Here is an 18,582-nt window from a genome sequence, read left to right as displayed (position 1 = left end):
CTAGAGGTACGGCTGTTTTTATGGGAACCTGTAACAGGGCATTAAAGAAAAAGATGGGGCCAGAAAGAAAGATACAATGTTACTTTCTTTGTTCTGCCTCCAACATAGGCAGCTGCCTGTGGCCCCTCAGGCTGTGATGGTTCACTGACAGGCCCAAGCCGCTGCAGTTATCAGATGTGTCATTTACAGAGGCCTCCGGAATAAACAGGAGTGGGACAAAACCCTACCCATTGCTCTGAGGTCCTCTCGCTGCCCTTCACAAAAGTAAAGAAAGATGGGGGAGACACAAATCGATGGTTTCCAGGGATTATACTATAAGGATCCTTAAGTTACTGATTAAAAAAGAAGTTTGAACCAAATGATCTCAACTCTTGTAGTTCTCACTTCCTTTGATTCTTTAACCTATGGAAGACAAATGGACTTGAAGAAGGAGAGACTGAAATGCCCTACAATGAAGAGTTCACATGACAGAATACTGGCAATGACCACGGAAAGAGACCTAAGTGTCCTCAACAGGTGTTTATTGAGGGGCCGAGAACCTTCTGTTGGGAATTCATTCTTTCACCTGACAAGTTCCAATTAAGTATTTCTTTTGTCTTCAGCTCTGTGCTAAGTGCTAGGTGCTAGGATTCTCCAGTAAAGACAGACCAGAGCCAAGGTCTTTGCTTTCAGAGCCTACAGGTCAGTGAAGTAGACAGATAAGAAACAAACCGCCTGAAACAAACGCTGTCGGAGATAAATACCATGAAGAAATGAAGAGTGCTCAGGCAGAGGTGAGCACGGGGGAATTGCCTTAGATTCGGGTGGGCGGGAAGGCTTTTCTGACGAGAAGGTAATCATTCCCCTAAATATTGCCACTTAATATTTGCTGGACACTGACTATGGGTCAGACACGAAGTGTTTTACGGGCATTATCCATTGTTAAGGAAACTTCCTAGTGGAAGTACCACACACACATGTAGAGGGAAGTATATATACACAGTGTATGGCTTCAGAAAGTACCACAAAGTAAAGATACCCTCATAACTCCCCCCCCCAGACAGAGAAACAGAACATGGCACCCTGCCAGCGTCCCAGAAGCGCCCAAGCCTTCTCCCAATCATGGCTCCCTTCCTCATCCCTAGAGGTAACAAGTCTCTGACTTCTGACACAGTTGGTTAGTCCTGCCAGAGTTTGAACTTCATACCAATCCTCAACATTATGTTTGTGACGTACATACATGTAGTGACATGCCATGGTAGTTTTTTCTTTCTATTGCTGAATACTATTATCACTGTCTGAATATACCACAGTTTCTCTGTTTTACTGTTGATGGACATTTAGGTTGTTCTCGGTACTTGCCTATTACATGTGGTGTTACTACGAACATCCTCGTATGTATCTTTGGTGCATGCATACTCTCATTTCTGTTGGGAATATACCTACAAGTAGAATTGCTGGGTTACAGGGCATGTTCGGCTTTAGAAGACGCTGACAAGTCGCGCTCCAAAGTGGTTTCACCAATTTATGTCCTACGTCTGAACAGGAAATGTATGAAAATCCCCGTTGCTAGCACCGCATCATCGTCAGCTGTTGGTATTTTCAGTGTTTTCCATTTCAGCCATTTCGGTTGATATGCAGTGGCACGTTATAGTTCTAATTTGAATTTCAATAATGACTGAGGAGTTTAACCAGCTTTTCCTGTGTTTATTGGCCTTCTCGATACCTTCTTTCGTGAAATAAGTGCCGGTTCACATCTCTTGCTAAACTTTTAATTAGCCACCTTCAAAAAATTTGTTTGATAAGAGTTCTATATATTCTCTGAACACAGTAAACACAGCAGTATGTATTGGAGATATCCTCTTGCCTTTTCACTCTCTTCCTGGTGTCTTCTAACGCACAGAAATGACTGCTTTTAGTGCATGTTTTCCTTTATGATCAGTTTTTCGTATCTTGTTTAAGAAATCTTTGCTTATGCCCAAGATGCTGAAGACAATCTCCTATGCTGTCTTCTAGAAGGTTTAGTTTTACCTTTCACATTTAGAATTTAAATCTCCTCTTGACTCGAAGTTTTGTGTGTGGTGTAAGGGTCAAAAGCCTCCCCCTGATCCCCCACCAATAAGGCTATCGAGCTGACCCAGCAGAACTTATTAAAAAGACAGTCCTTTCCTCACTGTTCTGTGGTGTGACACTGTTATAAATCAAGTGTCCATATATGAGTGTGGGACTGTTTCTGGACATTTACTTTTCTTCCATTTATTTATTTGTTTATCCTTGTGCCAATACTATACTGCCGTAATTACTTATGGTAGCTTTATGATAAATCTTGATTTCTGGTAGTATAATTCCTCCAAATTTATTTTTCTTATTCAAAATGCCTTAGCTATTTTTAATCCTTTGCTTTATTTAACTTAATGCTCACGGAAAATCCTGTGAGATGAAGTGGTTATGATTTTTATCTCCATTTCACAAGTTGGTAAATTCAGAGAAGTTAAGTAATTTAATTTGCCCAGGGTCATATAACCATTGAGTGATGGGAAGGGTATTAGAACCCAGATTTGTCTGATTCTAGACCCAAGTTTTTAAAGTCCTTAATCCTCAAACCAGATGACTCCTTCAGGGCATTTAATATGAATGCATTACAATTTTAAGAAATTCTAATGTTCTAAGCCACCCATTTCCAGTTAAAAATCGTGTTTGGCAGCTAGAAAAAGCCACTTTCCTGCTAAGACTCAGGAAAACAAAGCAATGAGAGGCAAAAGCTTCTTGGATTTCTTCCACAGCCCCTGTCTCCAGAATAACAACCACACCCCTTCCATGGACTCACAAAGTCCCTCATGCCTGGCTCCCCTCCGCTTCTCTGGCTTTAACCCAGATCCCCTACCTTCCTGACTCTTAACTCAGGCTCAGCTACGGACATCCTTAGTCAGCCAAGGTCTTTCACACAGCCGCGCACCTTTGCTCAGAATGTCCTCTCCCACTCCTGGCTACTTCCTCCCTTTTCTCTAAAACCTGGGTATCACTTCCCTTGGGAGACCTTCCAGAATCTCATCTGGGTTAGGCACTGCTCCTTTGTGTCCCATAACCCCTAGCATGTCATGCTGTCCCAGAGTTTGGCTGTCTGTCTCTCCAACTAGACTGCGAGGCACTTGAAGCTGGGCTGGCATTGTCACTGTGTTCAATTTGCATGCTGGCTAACAGAACAGATGTCTGCTGCAAAGTCATGAGAGAGCTGAAGTACACTTTATACACTGCTAGGTGCTAGAATTAAATAAAAGACTCTAAGAAGAGGCCTGAGAAAAACGATTTCTAATACATCCAAGATGCACTCTTCAGCAGAAGTGTCCAATTAAAAGGCTTAGGGAAGAGATGGAAACAGCTTCTGTGATGGACGTGGGCTTTCAGCTGAGATAGAAATTGGACTGAGTGATAGAAGGGTCAGGTATGAAACGGCTACCTATAACAAGGCAAGCCGTGACTCATCAGAAGATTTCAGAAGAAATAAAATATTCCAGGTTCTTCTAAAATGTATCCATTCGACAAAACGGGACTCTGGTTTTGAGGGGAGATGTTTCTCTCCCTCACCAATTCCAAAAGCGAAGGTTTAGGAGGAGGCAGGGGTGGGAATACATTAGAAAAGAAGCCTCCCCAATGGGGACATTTTCAAGACAATGAGACATGACACTCCCATCTGGGTAGGAGAGACCACCTCTAGGCCCTTCCCAGTGCTGCCCTCCCCAGGCTGCTCGAATGCTGCCACTCCCTGGTGCCAGCCCAAGGCCATGCAGCTCTGACTGTGACGTCACTGAGAATTTCCAGGCTACATCAAAGCTCACTGTCTTCTCTCATTCAGAGTATGAGCTTTATTTTCAAAAACATCTTTCCCAGGATCACCAAAGCTAACCCTCTTTTACCAAGAGCAAAATGGAGAAAAGGCAAAACTGTGAGGTAACCAACCCAGGTTCTCCGTATTTTCTGAGTTCTTGCCCACTTTTATGGTCCCTTTGTTCACTGCAGGCTACAGAAGGGGCTGAAAGCCTCTCAGAGAAGAGAAAAACCGTTCTGGTCCCCCACACTCTTTCTGTTTTTCTCCATAGGCTTACTTTTCTTTCTATTAAAAATGCAGAATCTAGGACATCGCAGGGTTGTGGATATTTTGGAGGATAGATAATTTCCTAGCATGGGAAACACCCTTAATTAGCTATTTTATTCAAAATTTTCGGGGGTTTATCGACATTTGGGCAGCTCAGGCAATTTAAGAAAATCTGCAAAGAAGAAAAGTTTGTCTCCAACTTACATCTATGTTAGAAAAAAGTTTCCAGAAAATAAATGTCAGAGAGTAGGTACTCACGCTAAAAGCTAGATGCTTGTGACCCAAACTTATAACCTCCCGCCTTGCTAGAAAGGCCTGCTCCATGGGTTGCAAATAGGAACGATTGATGCATTTTCTGCCCAGATATGAAAATCTATTCACAACATTGTCCTGATTCGGAGGGAGAAGCGGCTACTGGAAAGAACAAACAAAACGCTGGCTGGGAATCCATCAAGCTCCATTGTTCCGTGGTGCTTTCTCTACCGCGTTGCTCCGCAGGCGCTCCAAGACAGCAGGGTCACATGTGAAGTGACAAACCACTGCGTGGCACACAGCACTTGCATGGCACATGGGTTAAGCCCGCGGTCATTGGACAGCCGGGAGATCATCTTGAAGACGATCTCTTGAAGATGATCTCATGGAGTTTAGACGCGGTCGGATGCTGACAGTTGGGGCCAGGTTCGCATTCATGAAATGCACTCCATGGAGCTGAGACTGCGGTGTCCAGCTGTGATGGATATTTGCCAAAAGAGAGCAAGGGCTGGCTGACAGTGCCAACGGTAAACAGCACCTTTTTAGCAGAACGATTAAGTTTCTACAGGGTGCCAGCAACATCCTCTCCTCTTAGTGGGCAAAGGAGACGGGGTGAGAAAACAAACCCCAATCTACCTGAACCACTGCTGCTTTTTGATTTAGAGGAAAAAAATTCATATGGTAACTCCAGCTGCCTGGACAGAAATGCCTTTCTGAGAAGCCAGAAGCCCTACCTGGAAAAGGGCTCTGGGGGACGGTGGCAGGGAAGGAGAGTGGTCAGGCGTCAGGCTTGTGTGTGAAGGACCCCCACCGAATAGCAACAGGCCAAGAACTGCCTCAGTGGCTCCCTAACACGGAAAGCACCAGAGTACATTCCAAAGACAGGCTTACTGTTTAAGGACAGAGGGACCTTTGTATACATTCTTAGTGAAAAGCTGATTTTAAGGGTTTAAGGTTTGCTGAAATTCCAAGTTTTTTCCATTTGTTTCCAAAGGAGGAGTGTCCTTCAAATACAGTACGTGAAAAACTACAATGTCCCTATTGTCTGGGGTATGTATGATACGCGAGTATAGATAGAGAATAATTTCAGATTTGCAAACCATATTGCATAGGAAGAGGAAAATGAGACTCTGGATATGGATTTATTAGGTGATGGGGGTTCTTTTCTCTGATTTAATATATTTTCCAAGTTTTGAACCATGGGCCAAGGATGGGTCTGTTCTCTGTTCTGCCTGAAGAAGACCAATGGAAATGTGGGTGACCAAGCTAGAACCATGTCCCTTACTCCTGAGTTTTCTTCCCTGACGTCAGCTCTGATACCTCTTTGCTAAATGTCAAGTGTGAGAAGCCGCTAACGGCCCACTCATTGTTGAAGGAGAAGGTCAAAAGAAAGCCAACTGAGCAAATCCTGTGGATACAAACTACAAAGTCTTTTTCTGCTTCATTAATGACTTTATCTACCCTTCTATTTCTAGAGCTTTTCTAAGCTGGAAATGTTCAAATGTGAGATAGTGTTAGATTGAGGTCGAATGAGGGTTTTGTAAAACAGTGAATGCTGATCAGAGAAAGGAATAACGAGCCTCGTTAAAAGCACAGTCAGCAGGGTGCCAAAATACACTCCATCCTCCTATAAACAGCGTGGATTACATTCACAGGCCTCCCTGGGTGAGTGGAGAGTCTTATTCCCAACTCTCTTTGCCTACCTTCCACTCACCCCACGGTTATATAACCTTGGAAATGGAATTTGGAAATTCTTATGACCCTGCCCTGCTCGCTGATAGACCTGAGCCAGGGGCTGGCAAGGGCATAATCTAACAGGCAAAACTGGAAACACACATATTCACAGTCTTCTTGCCTCAGCCCAGAGCCTGTGCAGGCAGGGAAAGAAAGACTCGCCCATCTCCCTCCCCCCTTTCTCTGGCCCAAGTTTAGGCTGACTTCACCCAACAGGCACCTGACCCTCCCAGATGAGCTGGGAGGGGCTAAAGCGCCATGCACATGGGGTGTGGGTGCAGGCAGCGAACGATATTTAAGATGCTGAGTTTGCAGGGCATTCAGGCTTGGGGAAGGAAAGCTATAGGGTACCCAACGAAGCTGCACTTTCAGAAACTCCAGTTCTGAGAAAAGCTAAGGAAGAGCAAGAAAGGAGAGAAAATCACCAAGTGAGCAAGTGTGAAGTTGCAACTGCCGCAGCTTTGTAGACCGCAGGGAGGCTGGGCACATCCCCATTCCCCCAAAGGAAGAGCCTTCCTCACGCAGGCCCACGAGAGATGCTGGCAAAGACTCTCTCAGCCATGACCTGGCTCTGCATTTGCGTCTTGGCCTTTGTCAGCCACCCAGTGTGGCCACAGAAGCCCCCTAAGCGCAAGACACCTGCGCAGCTCAAAGTGGCCACCTGCTGTGAGGAGGTGAAGGAGCTCAAGGCCCAAATAGCCAACCTAAGCAGTCTGCTGAGCGAACTGAGCAAGAAGCAGGAGAGGGACTGGGTGAGCGTGGTCATGCAGGTGATGGAGCTGGAGAGCAGCACCAAGCGCATGGAGTCGCGGCTCACAGACGCTGAGAGCAAGTACTCGGAAATGAACAACCAGATCGACATCATGCAGCTGCAGGCCGCGCAGACTGTCACGCAGACCTCGGCAGGTAAGGAGAGCGTGTCCTCATGCTGCTCGCCACCTGACCCCCAAACAGCTGAGTGTCCCCGTCTGTAGCACTGCTTCTAGATTAACATGTTGTCAGCTCAAGTACTGGGGGTTCTTTTGGGGTACACTCTCTTGGTACGTGCCAGCAGCTCTATTTTCTCTTTGGTAAAGGCTTATGGAGTAATTCTTTTGATGTCCGATGTTCTGTAAATTTACCCAGTACCTTCACAGGTCTTTCTTACTCACAGATGTTTCAGCACACTGAGGGTATGAATGGCCACCTCGGAGCACAGAGAGATTATGTGGTTTGCCCAAAGTCACAGAGCAAATCTCAGCAACGGGGTTCAGGTCTTCCTGATTGGTCCTCCAGGGGTGACCAGCTATACCCTCAGTCCCAAGGGAGCAGGAGTGAACACAAAAACCGTAACATCTGTTGCTCTGGAAGCAATGTTGCCAAAAACAGTTCTCTCATCTGCCTACCATTTCGTGGAGTGGGCATAAATGGACTTTTGTGTCCTCTGTGCAAATCTGACTCCTCTTAGCAGCTGAGAATGAAGTGTATGGACACTGCCCAGAGCCTAAGAACTCCTTATGTGCTTAGGAAGGACAGAATCCTCAAGGCTCAAGTCTGATATTTCTACTTAGCTCTCATCATCTCCATGAGAAAATGTAATGCTGAAATGTGGGTGTTGAGGAGGCCAAAAAGAAGACACATTTAATGTTTTCTCTTGCAAAATAACTTTCAGTTTCTGGTTAGCTTGGCTCAGACAGGCCAAGGTGAGTTGACTGTTTAGAGAGAAATCTGGTTTTCCGAAATTATCAGGCAATTATTAGTTGTCAGAAGCATATCCTATAGATATGTCATTTGTTGTTGAAATACAAACTTTTTGGTCCCACTACGAACCTAGTCAATGGCAAAGAACAGAGCAAGTCACTGGTTACCCTCAGTACAAATAAAGTTTTAACATGAAATTAAGCTTAAAAATTCTGTTTTCTTGCATTTAAAGGTAAGATTATAAATCTAGCTAAACCAAGGTATGTAAATCACTCTCTAAGCATGTACTTCCTGATCCTCAGTTTGGGACTAGAAATGTATTCTCCGGCCCTTTTCCAGACAATTGAATCCTGATTTGGTCTGAGATGAAATTAGACACACAGAAGACCAGGCCAGACAGAGGAACCTGACCGTGCCACTTCCTGCTCCTCCAAATGGGGTTTTCTCACCTCCCCGCAGGGAGTTTCTTAGAGTCAAACACAGCTCTCCTGCCCAGGACATCATTCCTTATTTTTCTTAGAGAACCAGGTGCTGGGTCACATTTATACTCTGTGAGCAGATAGCCCCTTGGAGAAAGCAGTAAGTTGATGTTTTCATCAGTAATAGGAAGTGAGATCTCTGAGGGCAAAGACAAGCCTTGCCCCTCCCCAACGTGCTCTGCCTCTGACAATTCCCACAGTGGAAGTGTTATTACCCTCGGCCCATCTGTGTGCTCTTCTCTAACACCCAGTGCGGTGATCACAAGAAAAGACTCCCAAGGCACAGAGGGCAGGAAGCGTTTCTGGACAGCTAGAGAGCTCCTGCTCTGACTCCCATTAGGAAAGGCTGTCTCTTCCCCAATGTCTTTGCAATTTAGAACAAGGGGATGAAGTCTGGTTACAGCAGGAGCCCCCAGGGCAGCCGGGGAAACATTTAAATCAACCCCAGAGTGAAAACCAGCTTGCCCAACGCTCTCATTTCCTTGTTTTAATAACCATGCCAGGGGAAGGCCTCCAAGGATTCCTCAGAGTGCATTTTCGTTTGGCTAGCAGTGGTACATTAATGGGGGAAAGATAAGGTCATAAATCTTTCTCCCTTAATTAGGGTCCTACCGTGTTTCCCCGAAAATAAGACCTAATGAGAGCCAGACAATCAGCTCTAATGCGTCTTTTGGAGCAAAAATTAATATAAGACCCAGTCTTATTTTACTATAATATAAGACTGGGTCTTATATAAGGCCAGGACTTATATAAGACCGGGCCTTATATAAGACCGGGCCTAATATAATTCTGGGTCTAATATATTACGTAATATAATACAATACAATATATAATATAATACTGGGTATATAATATAATATGTATAGTGTAATACCAGGCCTTATATAAGACCAGGTCTTATATTAATTTTTTGCTCCAAAAGATGCATTAGAGCTGATTGTCCAGCTAGGTCTTATTTTTGGGGAAACACGGTAGTAGCCATTACCTCTGAAAAACAACAAAACCAACCAACCAAACCAATCAAGAAACAACAATAAAACCAGACCAACCCTATGAGATACTCACAAGTTGAATCTACTAGCGCATCTGTTTGTGGCCCTCACACCCTGTAATATTTCCGGAATTCACGACCTAGAACTATAGCAGCATAATTGATTTCAGAAAAAACCTGAAACCACCTGTTTGACTGTCCTGTTCGTTGAGGCACTCTGGGTGAAGGGCTTCCCCATCACCAGTGAAGCCAAAATACACCCCCTCTTGGTATCCCAAGGCCCACCTCTCCCACATTCAATGCTGCCTAGTGATGAACGCTCGTGAATTTTGTACTAGAAATGAAGTCTCGGTTTTTAAACTTTCCATTTCGATGCAGCAGGAGGGCCTACCTGCCTGGGAGCCAGGGCCCAGATGCTCACCACTGTGGTCTGTCCCCTTTGTAGATGCCATGTATGACTGCTCGTCCCTCTACCAGAAGAACTACCGCATCTCTGGAGTGTACAAGCTTCCTCCTGATGACTTCCTGGGCAGCCCTGAGCTGGAGGTGAGGTCATCACCGCCCACTGCCTATGTTCTACATCTGTCCTCCACACCCTCAAAGGGCTGGGGACAACAGGCTTAGTCAAAGTCCAAAGAAAGGGAAACTTAAGACGGAGAAACAAACACACCAAATACCAGGGAGCTGTCCCAACACTCAATTTACAAGGGAAAAAAAATGCAGGCATCTGTTTTGCCCTTTCAAATCATTATCACCCAAACACCCATTTTCCAACATAGATCAGATGCTTCTAGAACCACCACCTAACTAGCTGAAATCTCCTGCCGCATCCCAGGGCAGTTACTGTCTGGGGGAGGAGAAAAGAGAGACCACGCGGGAGCCTATCAGAAGTACCCGGAGTTTTCCCTTCCAGGTCCACATGCACTTCCTTGGCACCCCCCTCAGTTCTGGTCATTCTTCCTCAGCAAACACCCTCTGCCCAGCTTGCCCACACTGGGGCAGAATCGTGCCCACGGCCACTAGCTCTCCAGGCATGGGAGAGGGAGGTGAGGCCCACCCCCATGTCCTGCCTCTGTGGGTCCCTCACAGATCCTCCTCTCTGCTCCAGGTGTTCTGTGACATGGAGACGGCGGGCGGTGGCTGGACCATCATTCAGAGACGAAAGAGTGGCCTTGTCTCCTTCCACCGGGACTGGAAGCAGTACAAGCAGGGGTTCGGCAGCATCCGCGGGGACTTCTGGCTGGGGAACGAGCATATCCACCGGCTCTCCCGACGGCCAAGCCGCCTACGTGTGGAGCTGGAGGTGAGCAGAAGCCCGGTGCCAGGACCGGACCAGGCCAGCACGCACAGCTGCAAACAAGTCTGGGGGCGCCAATCCTATTCTTACCCACTTTAGGCTTGTGTACTTATTACGACGGTTTCCCTTCAGGTTGCAGGATGGGTGAGGAACAATAGGTTCTTTCCTATTTTTCAGAAAAGTGAGGTTGCAGGTGCACAGGGAGAGGCTGGTCTCGGGCCAGAGCCAAGAAATCCAAGTCAGCGACCTGGGGCACGAGGGCCTCTATATGCAGACCTTACCGATACTGGTTGGTGACCCTCGTCAGAGGCCTTGAACATATCGCTACATTACTCTTACGATACCTCTAAGTGGGATAGTGCAAAAACACACGTGTGCAGATGCAAAAAGAGAGGGTAATCAAGGCCAGATGGCGACTCAGGAGAAAAGTTTGGCCGAGTACCCTTGCTTTCTGATTCTCAGGTTTAGAAGTAAACAAATAATAAAGCCTTCCTAGATTTCTAGCAGGAAAAAGATGTATGGAGAGAGCTGCTGGAGAGAGAAGAGGCAGGGTGGGGTGAAATGCCGCCCTGCTGCAGCTTTTCTAAGGCCCTGCCTCGTCCCGGACAGGACTGGGAGGGCAGCACGCGCTACGCCGAGTACAGCCGCTTTGTTTTGGGCAACGAATTGAACAGCTACCGCCTCTTCCTGGGAAACTACAGTGGCAACGTGGGGAATGACGCCCTCATCTACCACAACAACACAGCCTTCAGCACCAAGGACAAGGACAATGACAATTGCTTAGATAAGTGCGCACAGCTCCGCAAAGGTGAGACTTGGGGACGGTGGGAAGCTCGGGTATAAGGCCATCCCCCATCCGAGGAGGGAGTGTGAATTATAACCGCACGGCCAGTATGCTGGCTTTGCCATTTCCTGTTTCTGTCGGCTCTAACTGCTTAGCTACTGTTCCAAAAACAAGTTCGCAAATCCCTGTGGCCTAGTCTGCCAGCCGTTTCCGAGCGGAGGACACAGCCGGCTCACCAGCTGTTTTCTTGTGCCAGGTGGGTACTGGTACAACTGCTGCACAGACTCCAACCTCAACGGGGTCTTCTACCGCCTCGGAGAGCACAACAGGCACCTGGACGGCATCACCTGGTATGGCTGGCACGGCTCCACCTACTCCCTCAAACGAGTGGAGATGAAAATCCGCCCGGAAGACTTCCAGCCCTAAAAGGAGGCCTGCTGTGGAGCAGGGCGGGAGAAATGGAGACAAATGGAGGCTGGGCAAGGACGAAGGAGAGGAAGAGAGGACAGCAAGGGTATGGACGGAAAATGGCCTATAATCTCCAATACGAGAGCCAGTCTCTGAGGAGCACAATACAATTGCATGTACCAAGGATGTTACAGTAAACGGGATGAAGTATTTAAACACAATGGGTCCTGACACTACTTCTCAGGGGGCTGGCCAGACTGGGCTTTGTCTGCTGTGGTCCCTGACATAGCAAGTTTTTCCACATGATTTCTCTATGAAAGAAAAATAACTGTGAGATCACGTTCCCCATTTTCTGTATGGCCTAAGCTTACGTGACGGCAGACAATAAGTCCTTTTGCTGAAAGGAACCATATTGTTTTGATTCTCAAGGAGAGGCCCTGGGTGTTAGAGAAAGGGATGGAAGAGGGTGGTGGGAGAGAGGAGCTTCTACTTTGGAATCCAATGAAACTACCTTTCGCTGGCACATTTTCTTTTTAAAGACAAAAGTTATTCTGCTGGAGGTGAGCTGACCCAGGCTGGACGTGACTGGAGGGCACTGGGCCTTGCCGCTGGCCTCTGAGCACTTCCCCTGCTTAGCCTCCATCAGGGCACAGCACTGAAAGCAGGAAATGGATCCGGCAGTGGCCAGGGAGCTCCTAGGGGAGGTGGGGGAAGGTGCCCTTATGGATGCGAGCACGAAACTGCCTTCAACTACTCACAGTCACAGATATATCTACATTTCCTTTTTCAGAAAAGAGCTTCCTCTTCTACCTTGTCTATGAAAAGGGGCTGAAACAAATGAAGGCAGATGGCACTATGCTTAATAACTCATGCTGTATATAAGCATTTTGCTTTGTAAAAATAAAGTGATAGCCTGTTTTAAACATTCAAAATTTCTTTTTCTTCTACAATAAACTTTTAAAATGTGTTCGGTTTTAAATGATCACCATTACTACTTGGAGCAAGGTAAAAAGTTTAAGTGAAAAATCAGAGGGTGAACAGTAAGAAAGGGACTGAGTTTGTTGCAGTCTTCAGAGAAACCAAAGGAGGAGCAGGAAGCCCAAAATGAAAAGGGGAGGGACTTTTACGGAGGGCAGCAGCCCCTGGTAGAGGTCAGATCCGGTCTACCCACCTAAGCCCCCCAGAGGCCAATGCCATCACTTGGCTTCAAAATACTTCACAAACCAACACTCTTATCTTCTACTTGGGCGAATTAGCTATTGCCATAACAGATGTCAAATAATTCTGATTTTTAGGAAGTCATTTGTCCTTGCCAGAAAGAACCATTCCCCCTGAGCAAGGCAATGTGAGGTAAGCTGGGATTCTTACCCAGTATTTTCATTGCATCGACAGTCCTTTGATTGTTGGGAACCTATTAACCTTAAAAACAAGAATCATGGGGATTTTCAAAGAAATAAAGTGAGAAGAAATACACTGGAGTAGGGCTTCCCATGGGGCAGGTATTCTAACAGAGACTTCCTAAGGCACACAGGGGAATGTGACATGCTCAGAAGCCAGCACAATGTTTCTAGGAAAGAGGATGAAAAGATCAGGGAGCTAGAAGGAGATGAAGAGAAGAATGGAAGATACCTATGGCAGAAGAACCTAAAAATTCTCTTTCTCATTTTCTATATGCCCACAACTGAACAAAACCGAGGCTTGAGGCAATAAAAGTTAAAATAAACAAGTGGGACTCCTCAAACTAGAAAGCTTCTGCACAGCAAAGGAAACAATCAATAAATTGAAAAGGCAACAACCTACAGAGTGGGAGAAAATATTTGCAAACCTTAACCCCTAATAAGCGGTTACTATCCAAAGTATATAAAGAACTCATACAACTCTATAGCAAAACAGCAAATAATCCAATTAAAAATAGGGCAAAGGACTTGAATACAGATTTTTCCAAAGCCGACATCCAAATGGCCAATAAGCACACGAAAAGGTGTTCAACATCATTCATCATCAGAGAAATGCAACTCAAAACCCCAATGATAACACCTAATACCTCACACCTGGTACGATGGCTATCATCAAAAAGACGAGATCAGTGTTGACAGGGATGGGGAGCCAACGGAGCCCTTGTGCACTGCGGGAGGGAATGTGACTGGTACAGCCGCGATGGAAACCGTACGGAGGTTCCTCAAGTAATTAAAACTCAGACTACCACATGAGCCAGCAATTCCACTTGTAGATATATACACCCAAAGGAAACGCCCCCACTTGAAGGGATGTGTCCTCTCCCATGTTCACGCAGAATCATTTACGATAGCCAAGACACATCCTGCAAAAGATCAGTAAGGGACACACACACACACACACACACACACACACACACACACACACAGAGCAATGTTCTTCAGCCACAAAAAGAAGGAAATTCTGTCCTCTGTGACAACTTGGATGCATCTGGAGAGCATTCCGCTACGTAAAATAAGACAGAGCAAGATCAACATTGTGTGGTACCACTTATGTGGAATCTAAAAAACAGCTGATTTCACAGACACAGAATAGAATGGTGGCTGCCAGGCCACCACGGGGGACGGGAAAATGGGGAGATGAAGGTCAAAGCGTACACACGTTCAGTTATTAGACGAGTAAGTTCTGAGATTACAATACCCAGCACGGTGTCTATAGTTAACTATTATATATTTGAAACTTTGCTGAGAGTAGATTTTAAGCATTTTTACCACACACACAAAGACTTAGCTATTTGAGGGGACAGACATGTTAATTATCTTGATTTTGGTAATCACCCCATAATGTATATCTCATCCTTACGTTGTACACTTTAAATATATACAATTACATTTGTCAATTATTTCTCAATAACGTTGCGGGGGGGAAAGCGTCTATACTATGCTAATCAAAACCTGGGGTTGCTGAAACGTACTCACATTCTTGTATATACACAGTCGAGTAACTTGAAGTATAAACTTTTTGGAACAAGCTTACTGTTAAAATAAAAAATAGTTACAAAAAAACCCCACCAAAACCAAAACACTGAGGCTCTAAGCCAGGCTCCGTGGTTTCCTTTGGCCTTCCGGGAAGGCTTCCGAGAGCGAGGCAGAGGGAAGAGGAAGAGCAGTCGTGCCCGCGTGCACAGACAGTCGTGCCGGCGTGCACAGAGCACCCCAGCCACTCCGCCTGCGGGCTGCACACTCTGACCGGAACCACATTTAAAGCACCTCGCTGGTGCAGGGTGATGGACACCAAGTACTCACAGGTGAGCACAGCATGGTCTCTGAGAGAGGACAGAAGCCCCAGGAACCAAAACGAGAGCTCAGTGTTGCTCCTGAGGGGAAAAACCATTTTGTTCTGAGCACATCCTCCACGACATGAGACAACAAGGTATGAACAGCCCCGACAGGCAGCTGTTAGAGCCGCACGTCCACCTAGTAACACTGACTCCTGTTTCTATTTTTAATTCTGCAGATGTGTCAATCAGAAAATTTTCTTCAAATGGGATTCCATGTCAGGGGCTGGGCAGTGAAAGCATCCAGTTTTGATCCGATCCTCTCTTCTACTTAGGGTGGAGAAAGAGAAGCAGGTGCTAGGGACTGACTGTGTGTGCCTCCCCTTCACCCCCCAAACATGTTGAAGCCTAAACCGCAATGTGATGGGGTTAAGAGGTGGGGCCTCTGGGAGATGTTTAGGCCACAAGGGTGGAGCCCTCATGAAGGGGATTAGTGCCCTAATAAAAGGGACCCCAAAGAGCTTGTTCTCTACTTTCCACCATGTGAACCAGCAGAGAGCAGTTGGCAATCTGCAACCCAGAAGGGGGTCTCAGCAGAACCCAACCAACCTGGCACCCTGATCTTGGACTTCCCAGCTTCCAGAAACGTGAGAAATAAATGTTTGTTGTTGAAGCCACCCAGGCTCTGGTAATTTGTTACAGCAGCCTAAAGGGACAGAGTCAGCAGGCCACCAGACCTTGCCCTAATGCTATGGGCTAACCACGCAAAAGCCACGTGTGTGTGCATGTTTGTCTATCTCCAAATAACTGAATACCCATTTAATCCTCTGTTCCCCTAAAGAGCAGTTATACTTACTGATCTATATGAGCTTTGAGGACACGGGTATAGTAGTTTAGACTGTCTCAACGTCAGCCCTGGTTTGGGGATTACAGGTGGATTTCATTTGTCCGGGAGCCGACAGGGAAAAATGTCTTTAGGTAGGAAAACAGATTAATCCAGCAGCAAGAGAACAATGTTGCTAGCACAACACAGCTTTTTAACACAAAAACAAAAACTAAGAACCCACTGTGCAAAGATGCTTTTGTGTACAGTTCATCTGATTGTTTCTAAAAGAATTTAAGGCACTTTACTCAAATATATATACTTGAATGAGCTTTTAAAAAGTGAACAAATGGTGAGGAGAAAATTAAAGTAGGAAAACAAAATAAAGCTGGAGGTGGGGAAGGCAGTAGACAAAACAGGTAAGATATCTGTAATTTCTCAGAGGTGGGCCAGGAATTAGGCTGCGACCTCTCCAGTAGCCACTGTGAGGAAGAGAATTCAATCTATTGCTGCAGAGCAATGTCCCCAAGACTGGACCAAAGCGTGGCTTAGGGACGTAAAACCAGCACTGGTCTGACGGCGGGGAGGAGTATCCACGAGGCTCATGAGAGGACTGCGGGAGTGTGAGAGCAACTTCCTCAACAGCAGGTTGGCCTGAGGCTGTTTCTTAAAACTTTCTTCAGTGAAAATGGTAGGAGAACATTGAAATGGTGCTTAGGAAAAGCAGCTTTACAAAATCAGTAGGGAAAGCACCAAATGGATTCAAAAAGGGGTGGACCTTCTGGTCTATAGACCAACTGAAGGGAGGCAAAACTGTAAGCTCAGCTGAATCAGGCAAGGAACAAACCAGAGCTTCAAGTACGTACTGGCTTTACCTGGGAACAGAGGTGTTTCCTTGTTTGTTTTCTTAAAGCCCACATTAATCTGCGAAGAATTCTGAGGACTTATTTTCACTTATATTGGCTTAACAAGTTAAATGACCTTGAAACTTTTCCAGGCCTCTGACTGTATCTTTCTATTACAAATCTGCATAAACATTAATGCTTCTATGATTATCTCAGATATGGATGGAAATCTGGAGTAGGACGAGGGAGGTTTCAGAGCGGCCTCAAACAGAAAAATGTGGAAAACTAGTTATTTGATGCTCAAGTTATCAGATTTCCTACTCAAGTTACCAGGTTTCCTACTAGTTAGTTATCAAGTGAGACTGCGTTAGCTATGCCAGAAATAGGAGGAAGAAATGCAGGCTTTCACATTTGCTGTGCCTAATCTGAAACTGAAGCCTACCCCATAAGACGGCATGTTCCCCTGTGGTATTTTGGAAATCAACATTCTCTCAAATCCAATTGATTTGGGCAAAAACATGAGTCTATTGCTATCTTTTTGGTCACTTTTTAAAGTGTCTAAAGGAACACTTTTTAGCATCTACTCAAAAGCACAACTAGCAAAGAATTTGGCTGTTTCATCATGCTCCCAAACGAAGGAAGCTTCAGCCACAGTAGAGGTACTACTTACTAGCTGGGTGATTTCCCCTCAACTATCTGTAGTGAAATAATCAACCATGTGAGCATTTCCATGAAGATAATGAGATCCCAGAGTTAATATTCTCTGATAATCATTAGGGGAAGTGAACGGTTCTCTAGGAGCTGGAGCTAACACTTCAGGCTGCTTGTAATTTTGTAACAGCAGAAAACTTTATTAAACAACCTATTTTTCCCATACCCAGAAGACTCAAAACCAGCTTATGAGAGAGAGAACATAACCAAATCGGGGGAAAAAAACCACTGAATCTCAGACTTCGCTCTGCCTTTTATATTCATAGAACTCCAGAGGAGGAAGACTCCGGCACCACCATATTTAGTCAATAAACCCCCACCCTGCCTTTGGGGGTCTCTGAAGCACAGGAACCAGTACTTCCTCTTCCTGCCCCAGAGAGTGCTATCTAACCCAGACAGACATAAAATTGATTTTTCTGAGGCTGCTATGGAAACAGAATTGCTTCTAGACTGACTTCACTGGGACAAGCAAGCACATGTTGGAGAACAGTAGAAGCCCAGGTGCTAAGGGTCAACTGAACTGACAATGATGGCTGGAATACTGGGGAGAGCCATCTGCAACTACATCTCATCAGGTGTTGGCCAGACCCGATGGCAGATTTCACAGAGCAGAAGTCTCCAAGTGACTCCAGTGAACCGGCAACAGACAGTGGGAGGAGAGAGGTCATTTGAGAGGAAGGCAGCAATTAAAAAGGGTTTTCAGCCTACCTGATGAGAGACTCTAGGATGGCGGGGGTGGGACCTTTCTGGAACTCCAGTTCTTTGTAGTGTAGCGCTTTGGCATATGCTCGGCACTTGGCAGCCCTCTCACCCAGTAAAACAATGCCATTGTCGTCTCTCAATGGCAGGGGGCCCTGGAGGAGAGCAGAACCCCACAGGAAAATGGCAGACAGAGCACAAACAAGCCACGTGAGTGCTTCTCCCCTCCCACCAGCTGGTTCTCTGTCAGTCTCCATCTGGACAATGGGAAAAAGTCTCACCTTGTCACTGTGTTCCATGAATTCAGCCAAGTTCAAGAGGGTTTGTGTGACTTCAGCGATGTCCTGTGAGGTGAGGGCCAACTCAATGCTTCTGATGAGTTCATCCTGTTGGTCTTCATTCAGTTCTGACCAGCAGGACACAAAGGCAGCATTGAAGAGATCCCTGAAGGCAGAGGGGAGTGGAGAAAGATGTTGGAAATGCCTCTGCTTGGTGCCAAGCCAACACCTACAGTGCTTCCCCGAAAATAAGACCTAGCCAGACCATCAACTTTAATGTGTCTTTTAGAGCAAAAA

At 45.9% G+C, this 18,582-nt stretch overlaps 2 protein-coding genes across 4 annotated transcripts in view; one reads left to right on the top strand and one right to left on the bottom strand.

The window, feature by feature from the left end:
- The window catches only part of MTOR (mechanistic target of rapamycin kinase), a 116,006-nt gene that overhangs the window by 52,087 nt on the left and 45,337 nt on the right, over positions 1–18,582 (bottom strand). For all 3 annotated transcript variants that reach the window (XM_081057022.1, XM_081057021.1, XM_081057020.1), the window contains 2 exons: positions 18,289–18,451; positions 18,017–18,162 (listed from right to left, as the gene is read on the bottom strand). In XM_081057022.1, the coding sequence (XP_080913148.1) occupies positions 18,017–18,162; positions 18,289–18,451 (309 nt within the window). The remainder of the gene's footprint in view (positions 1–18,016; positions 18,163–18,288; positions 18,452–18,582) is intronic.
- Positions 6,141–12,672, top strand: ANGPTL7 (angiopoietin like 7). Its single transcript, XM_081055517.1, has 5 exons — positions 6,141–6,964; positions 9,654–9,754; positions 10,317–10,511; positions 11,115–11,313; positions 11,546–12,672. Exons 1-5 carry the CDS (start codon positions 6,595–6,597, stop codon positions 11,713–11,715), a joined length of 1,035 nt encoding a protein of 344 aa, XP_080911643.1. The 5' UTR covers positions 6,141–6,594; the 3' UTR covers positions 11,716–12,672.

This window comes from Rhinolophus hipposideros (genome assembly GCF_964194185.1).
Source record: "Rhinolophus hipposideros genome assembly, chromosome: 8".
Lineage (NCBI taxonomy): Eukaryota > Metazoa > Chordata > Mammalia > Chiroptera > Rhinolophidae > Rhinolophus > Rhinolophus hipposideros.
Note: the sequence above shows the minus strand (reverse complement) of the source record. Positions and strands in the feature narration are given on the sequence as shown.

What these genes read in the sequence shown, in the direction of transcription:
- ANGPTL7 (XM_081055517.1), top strand. Translation starts at nt 6,595, where the DNA reads ATGCTGGCAAAGACTCTCTCAGCCATGACCTGGCTCTGCATTTGCGTC. An exon ending in TGGGCAGCCCTGAGCTGGAG is followed by an intron (nt 9,755 to 10,316) that starts GTGAGGTCATCA and finishes TCTCTGCTCCAG; the next exon opens with GTGTTCTGTGACATGGAGAC. An exon ending in GTGCGCACAGCTCCGCAAAG is followed by an intron (nt 11,314 to 11,545) that starts GTGAGACTTGGG and finishes TTCTTGTGCCAG; the next exon opens with GTGGGTACTGGTACAACTGC.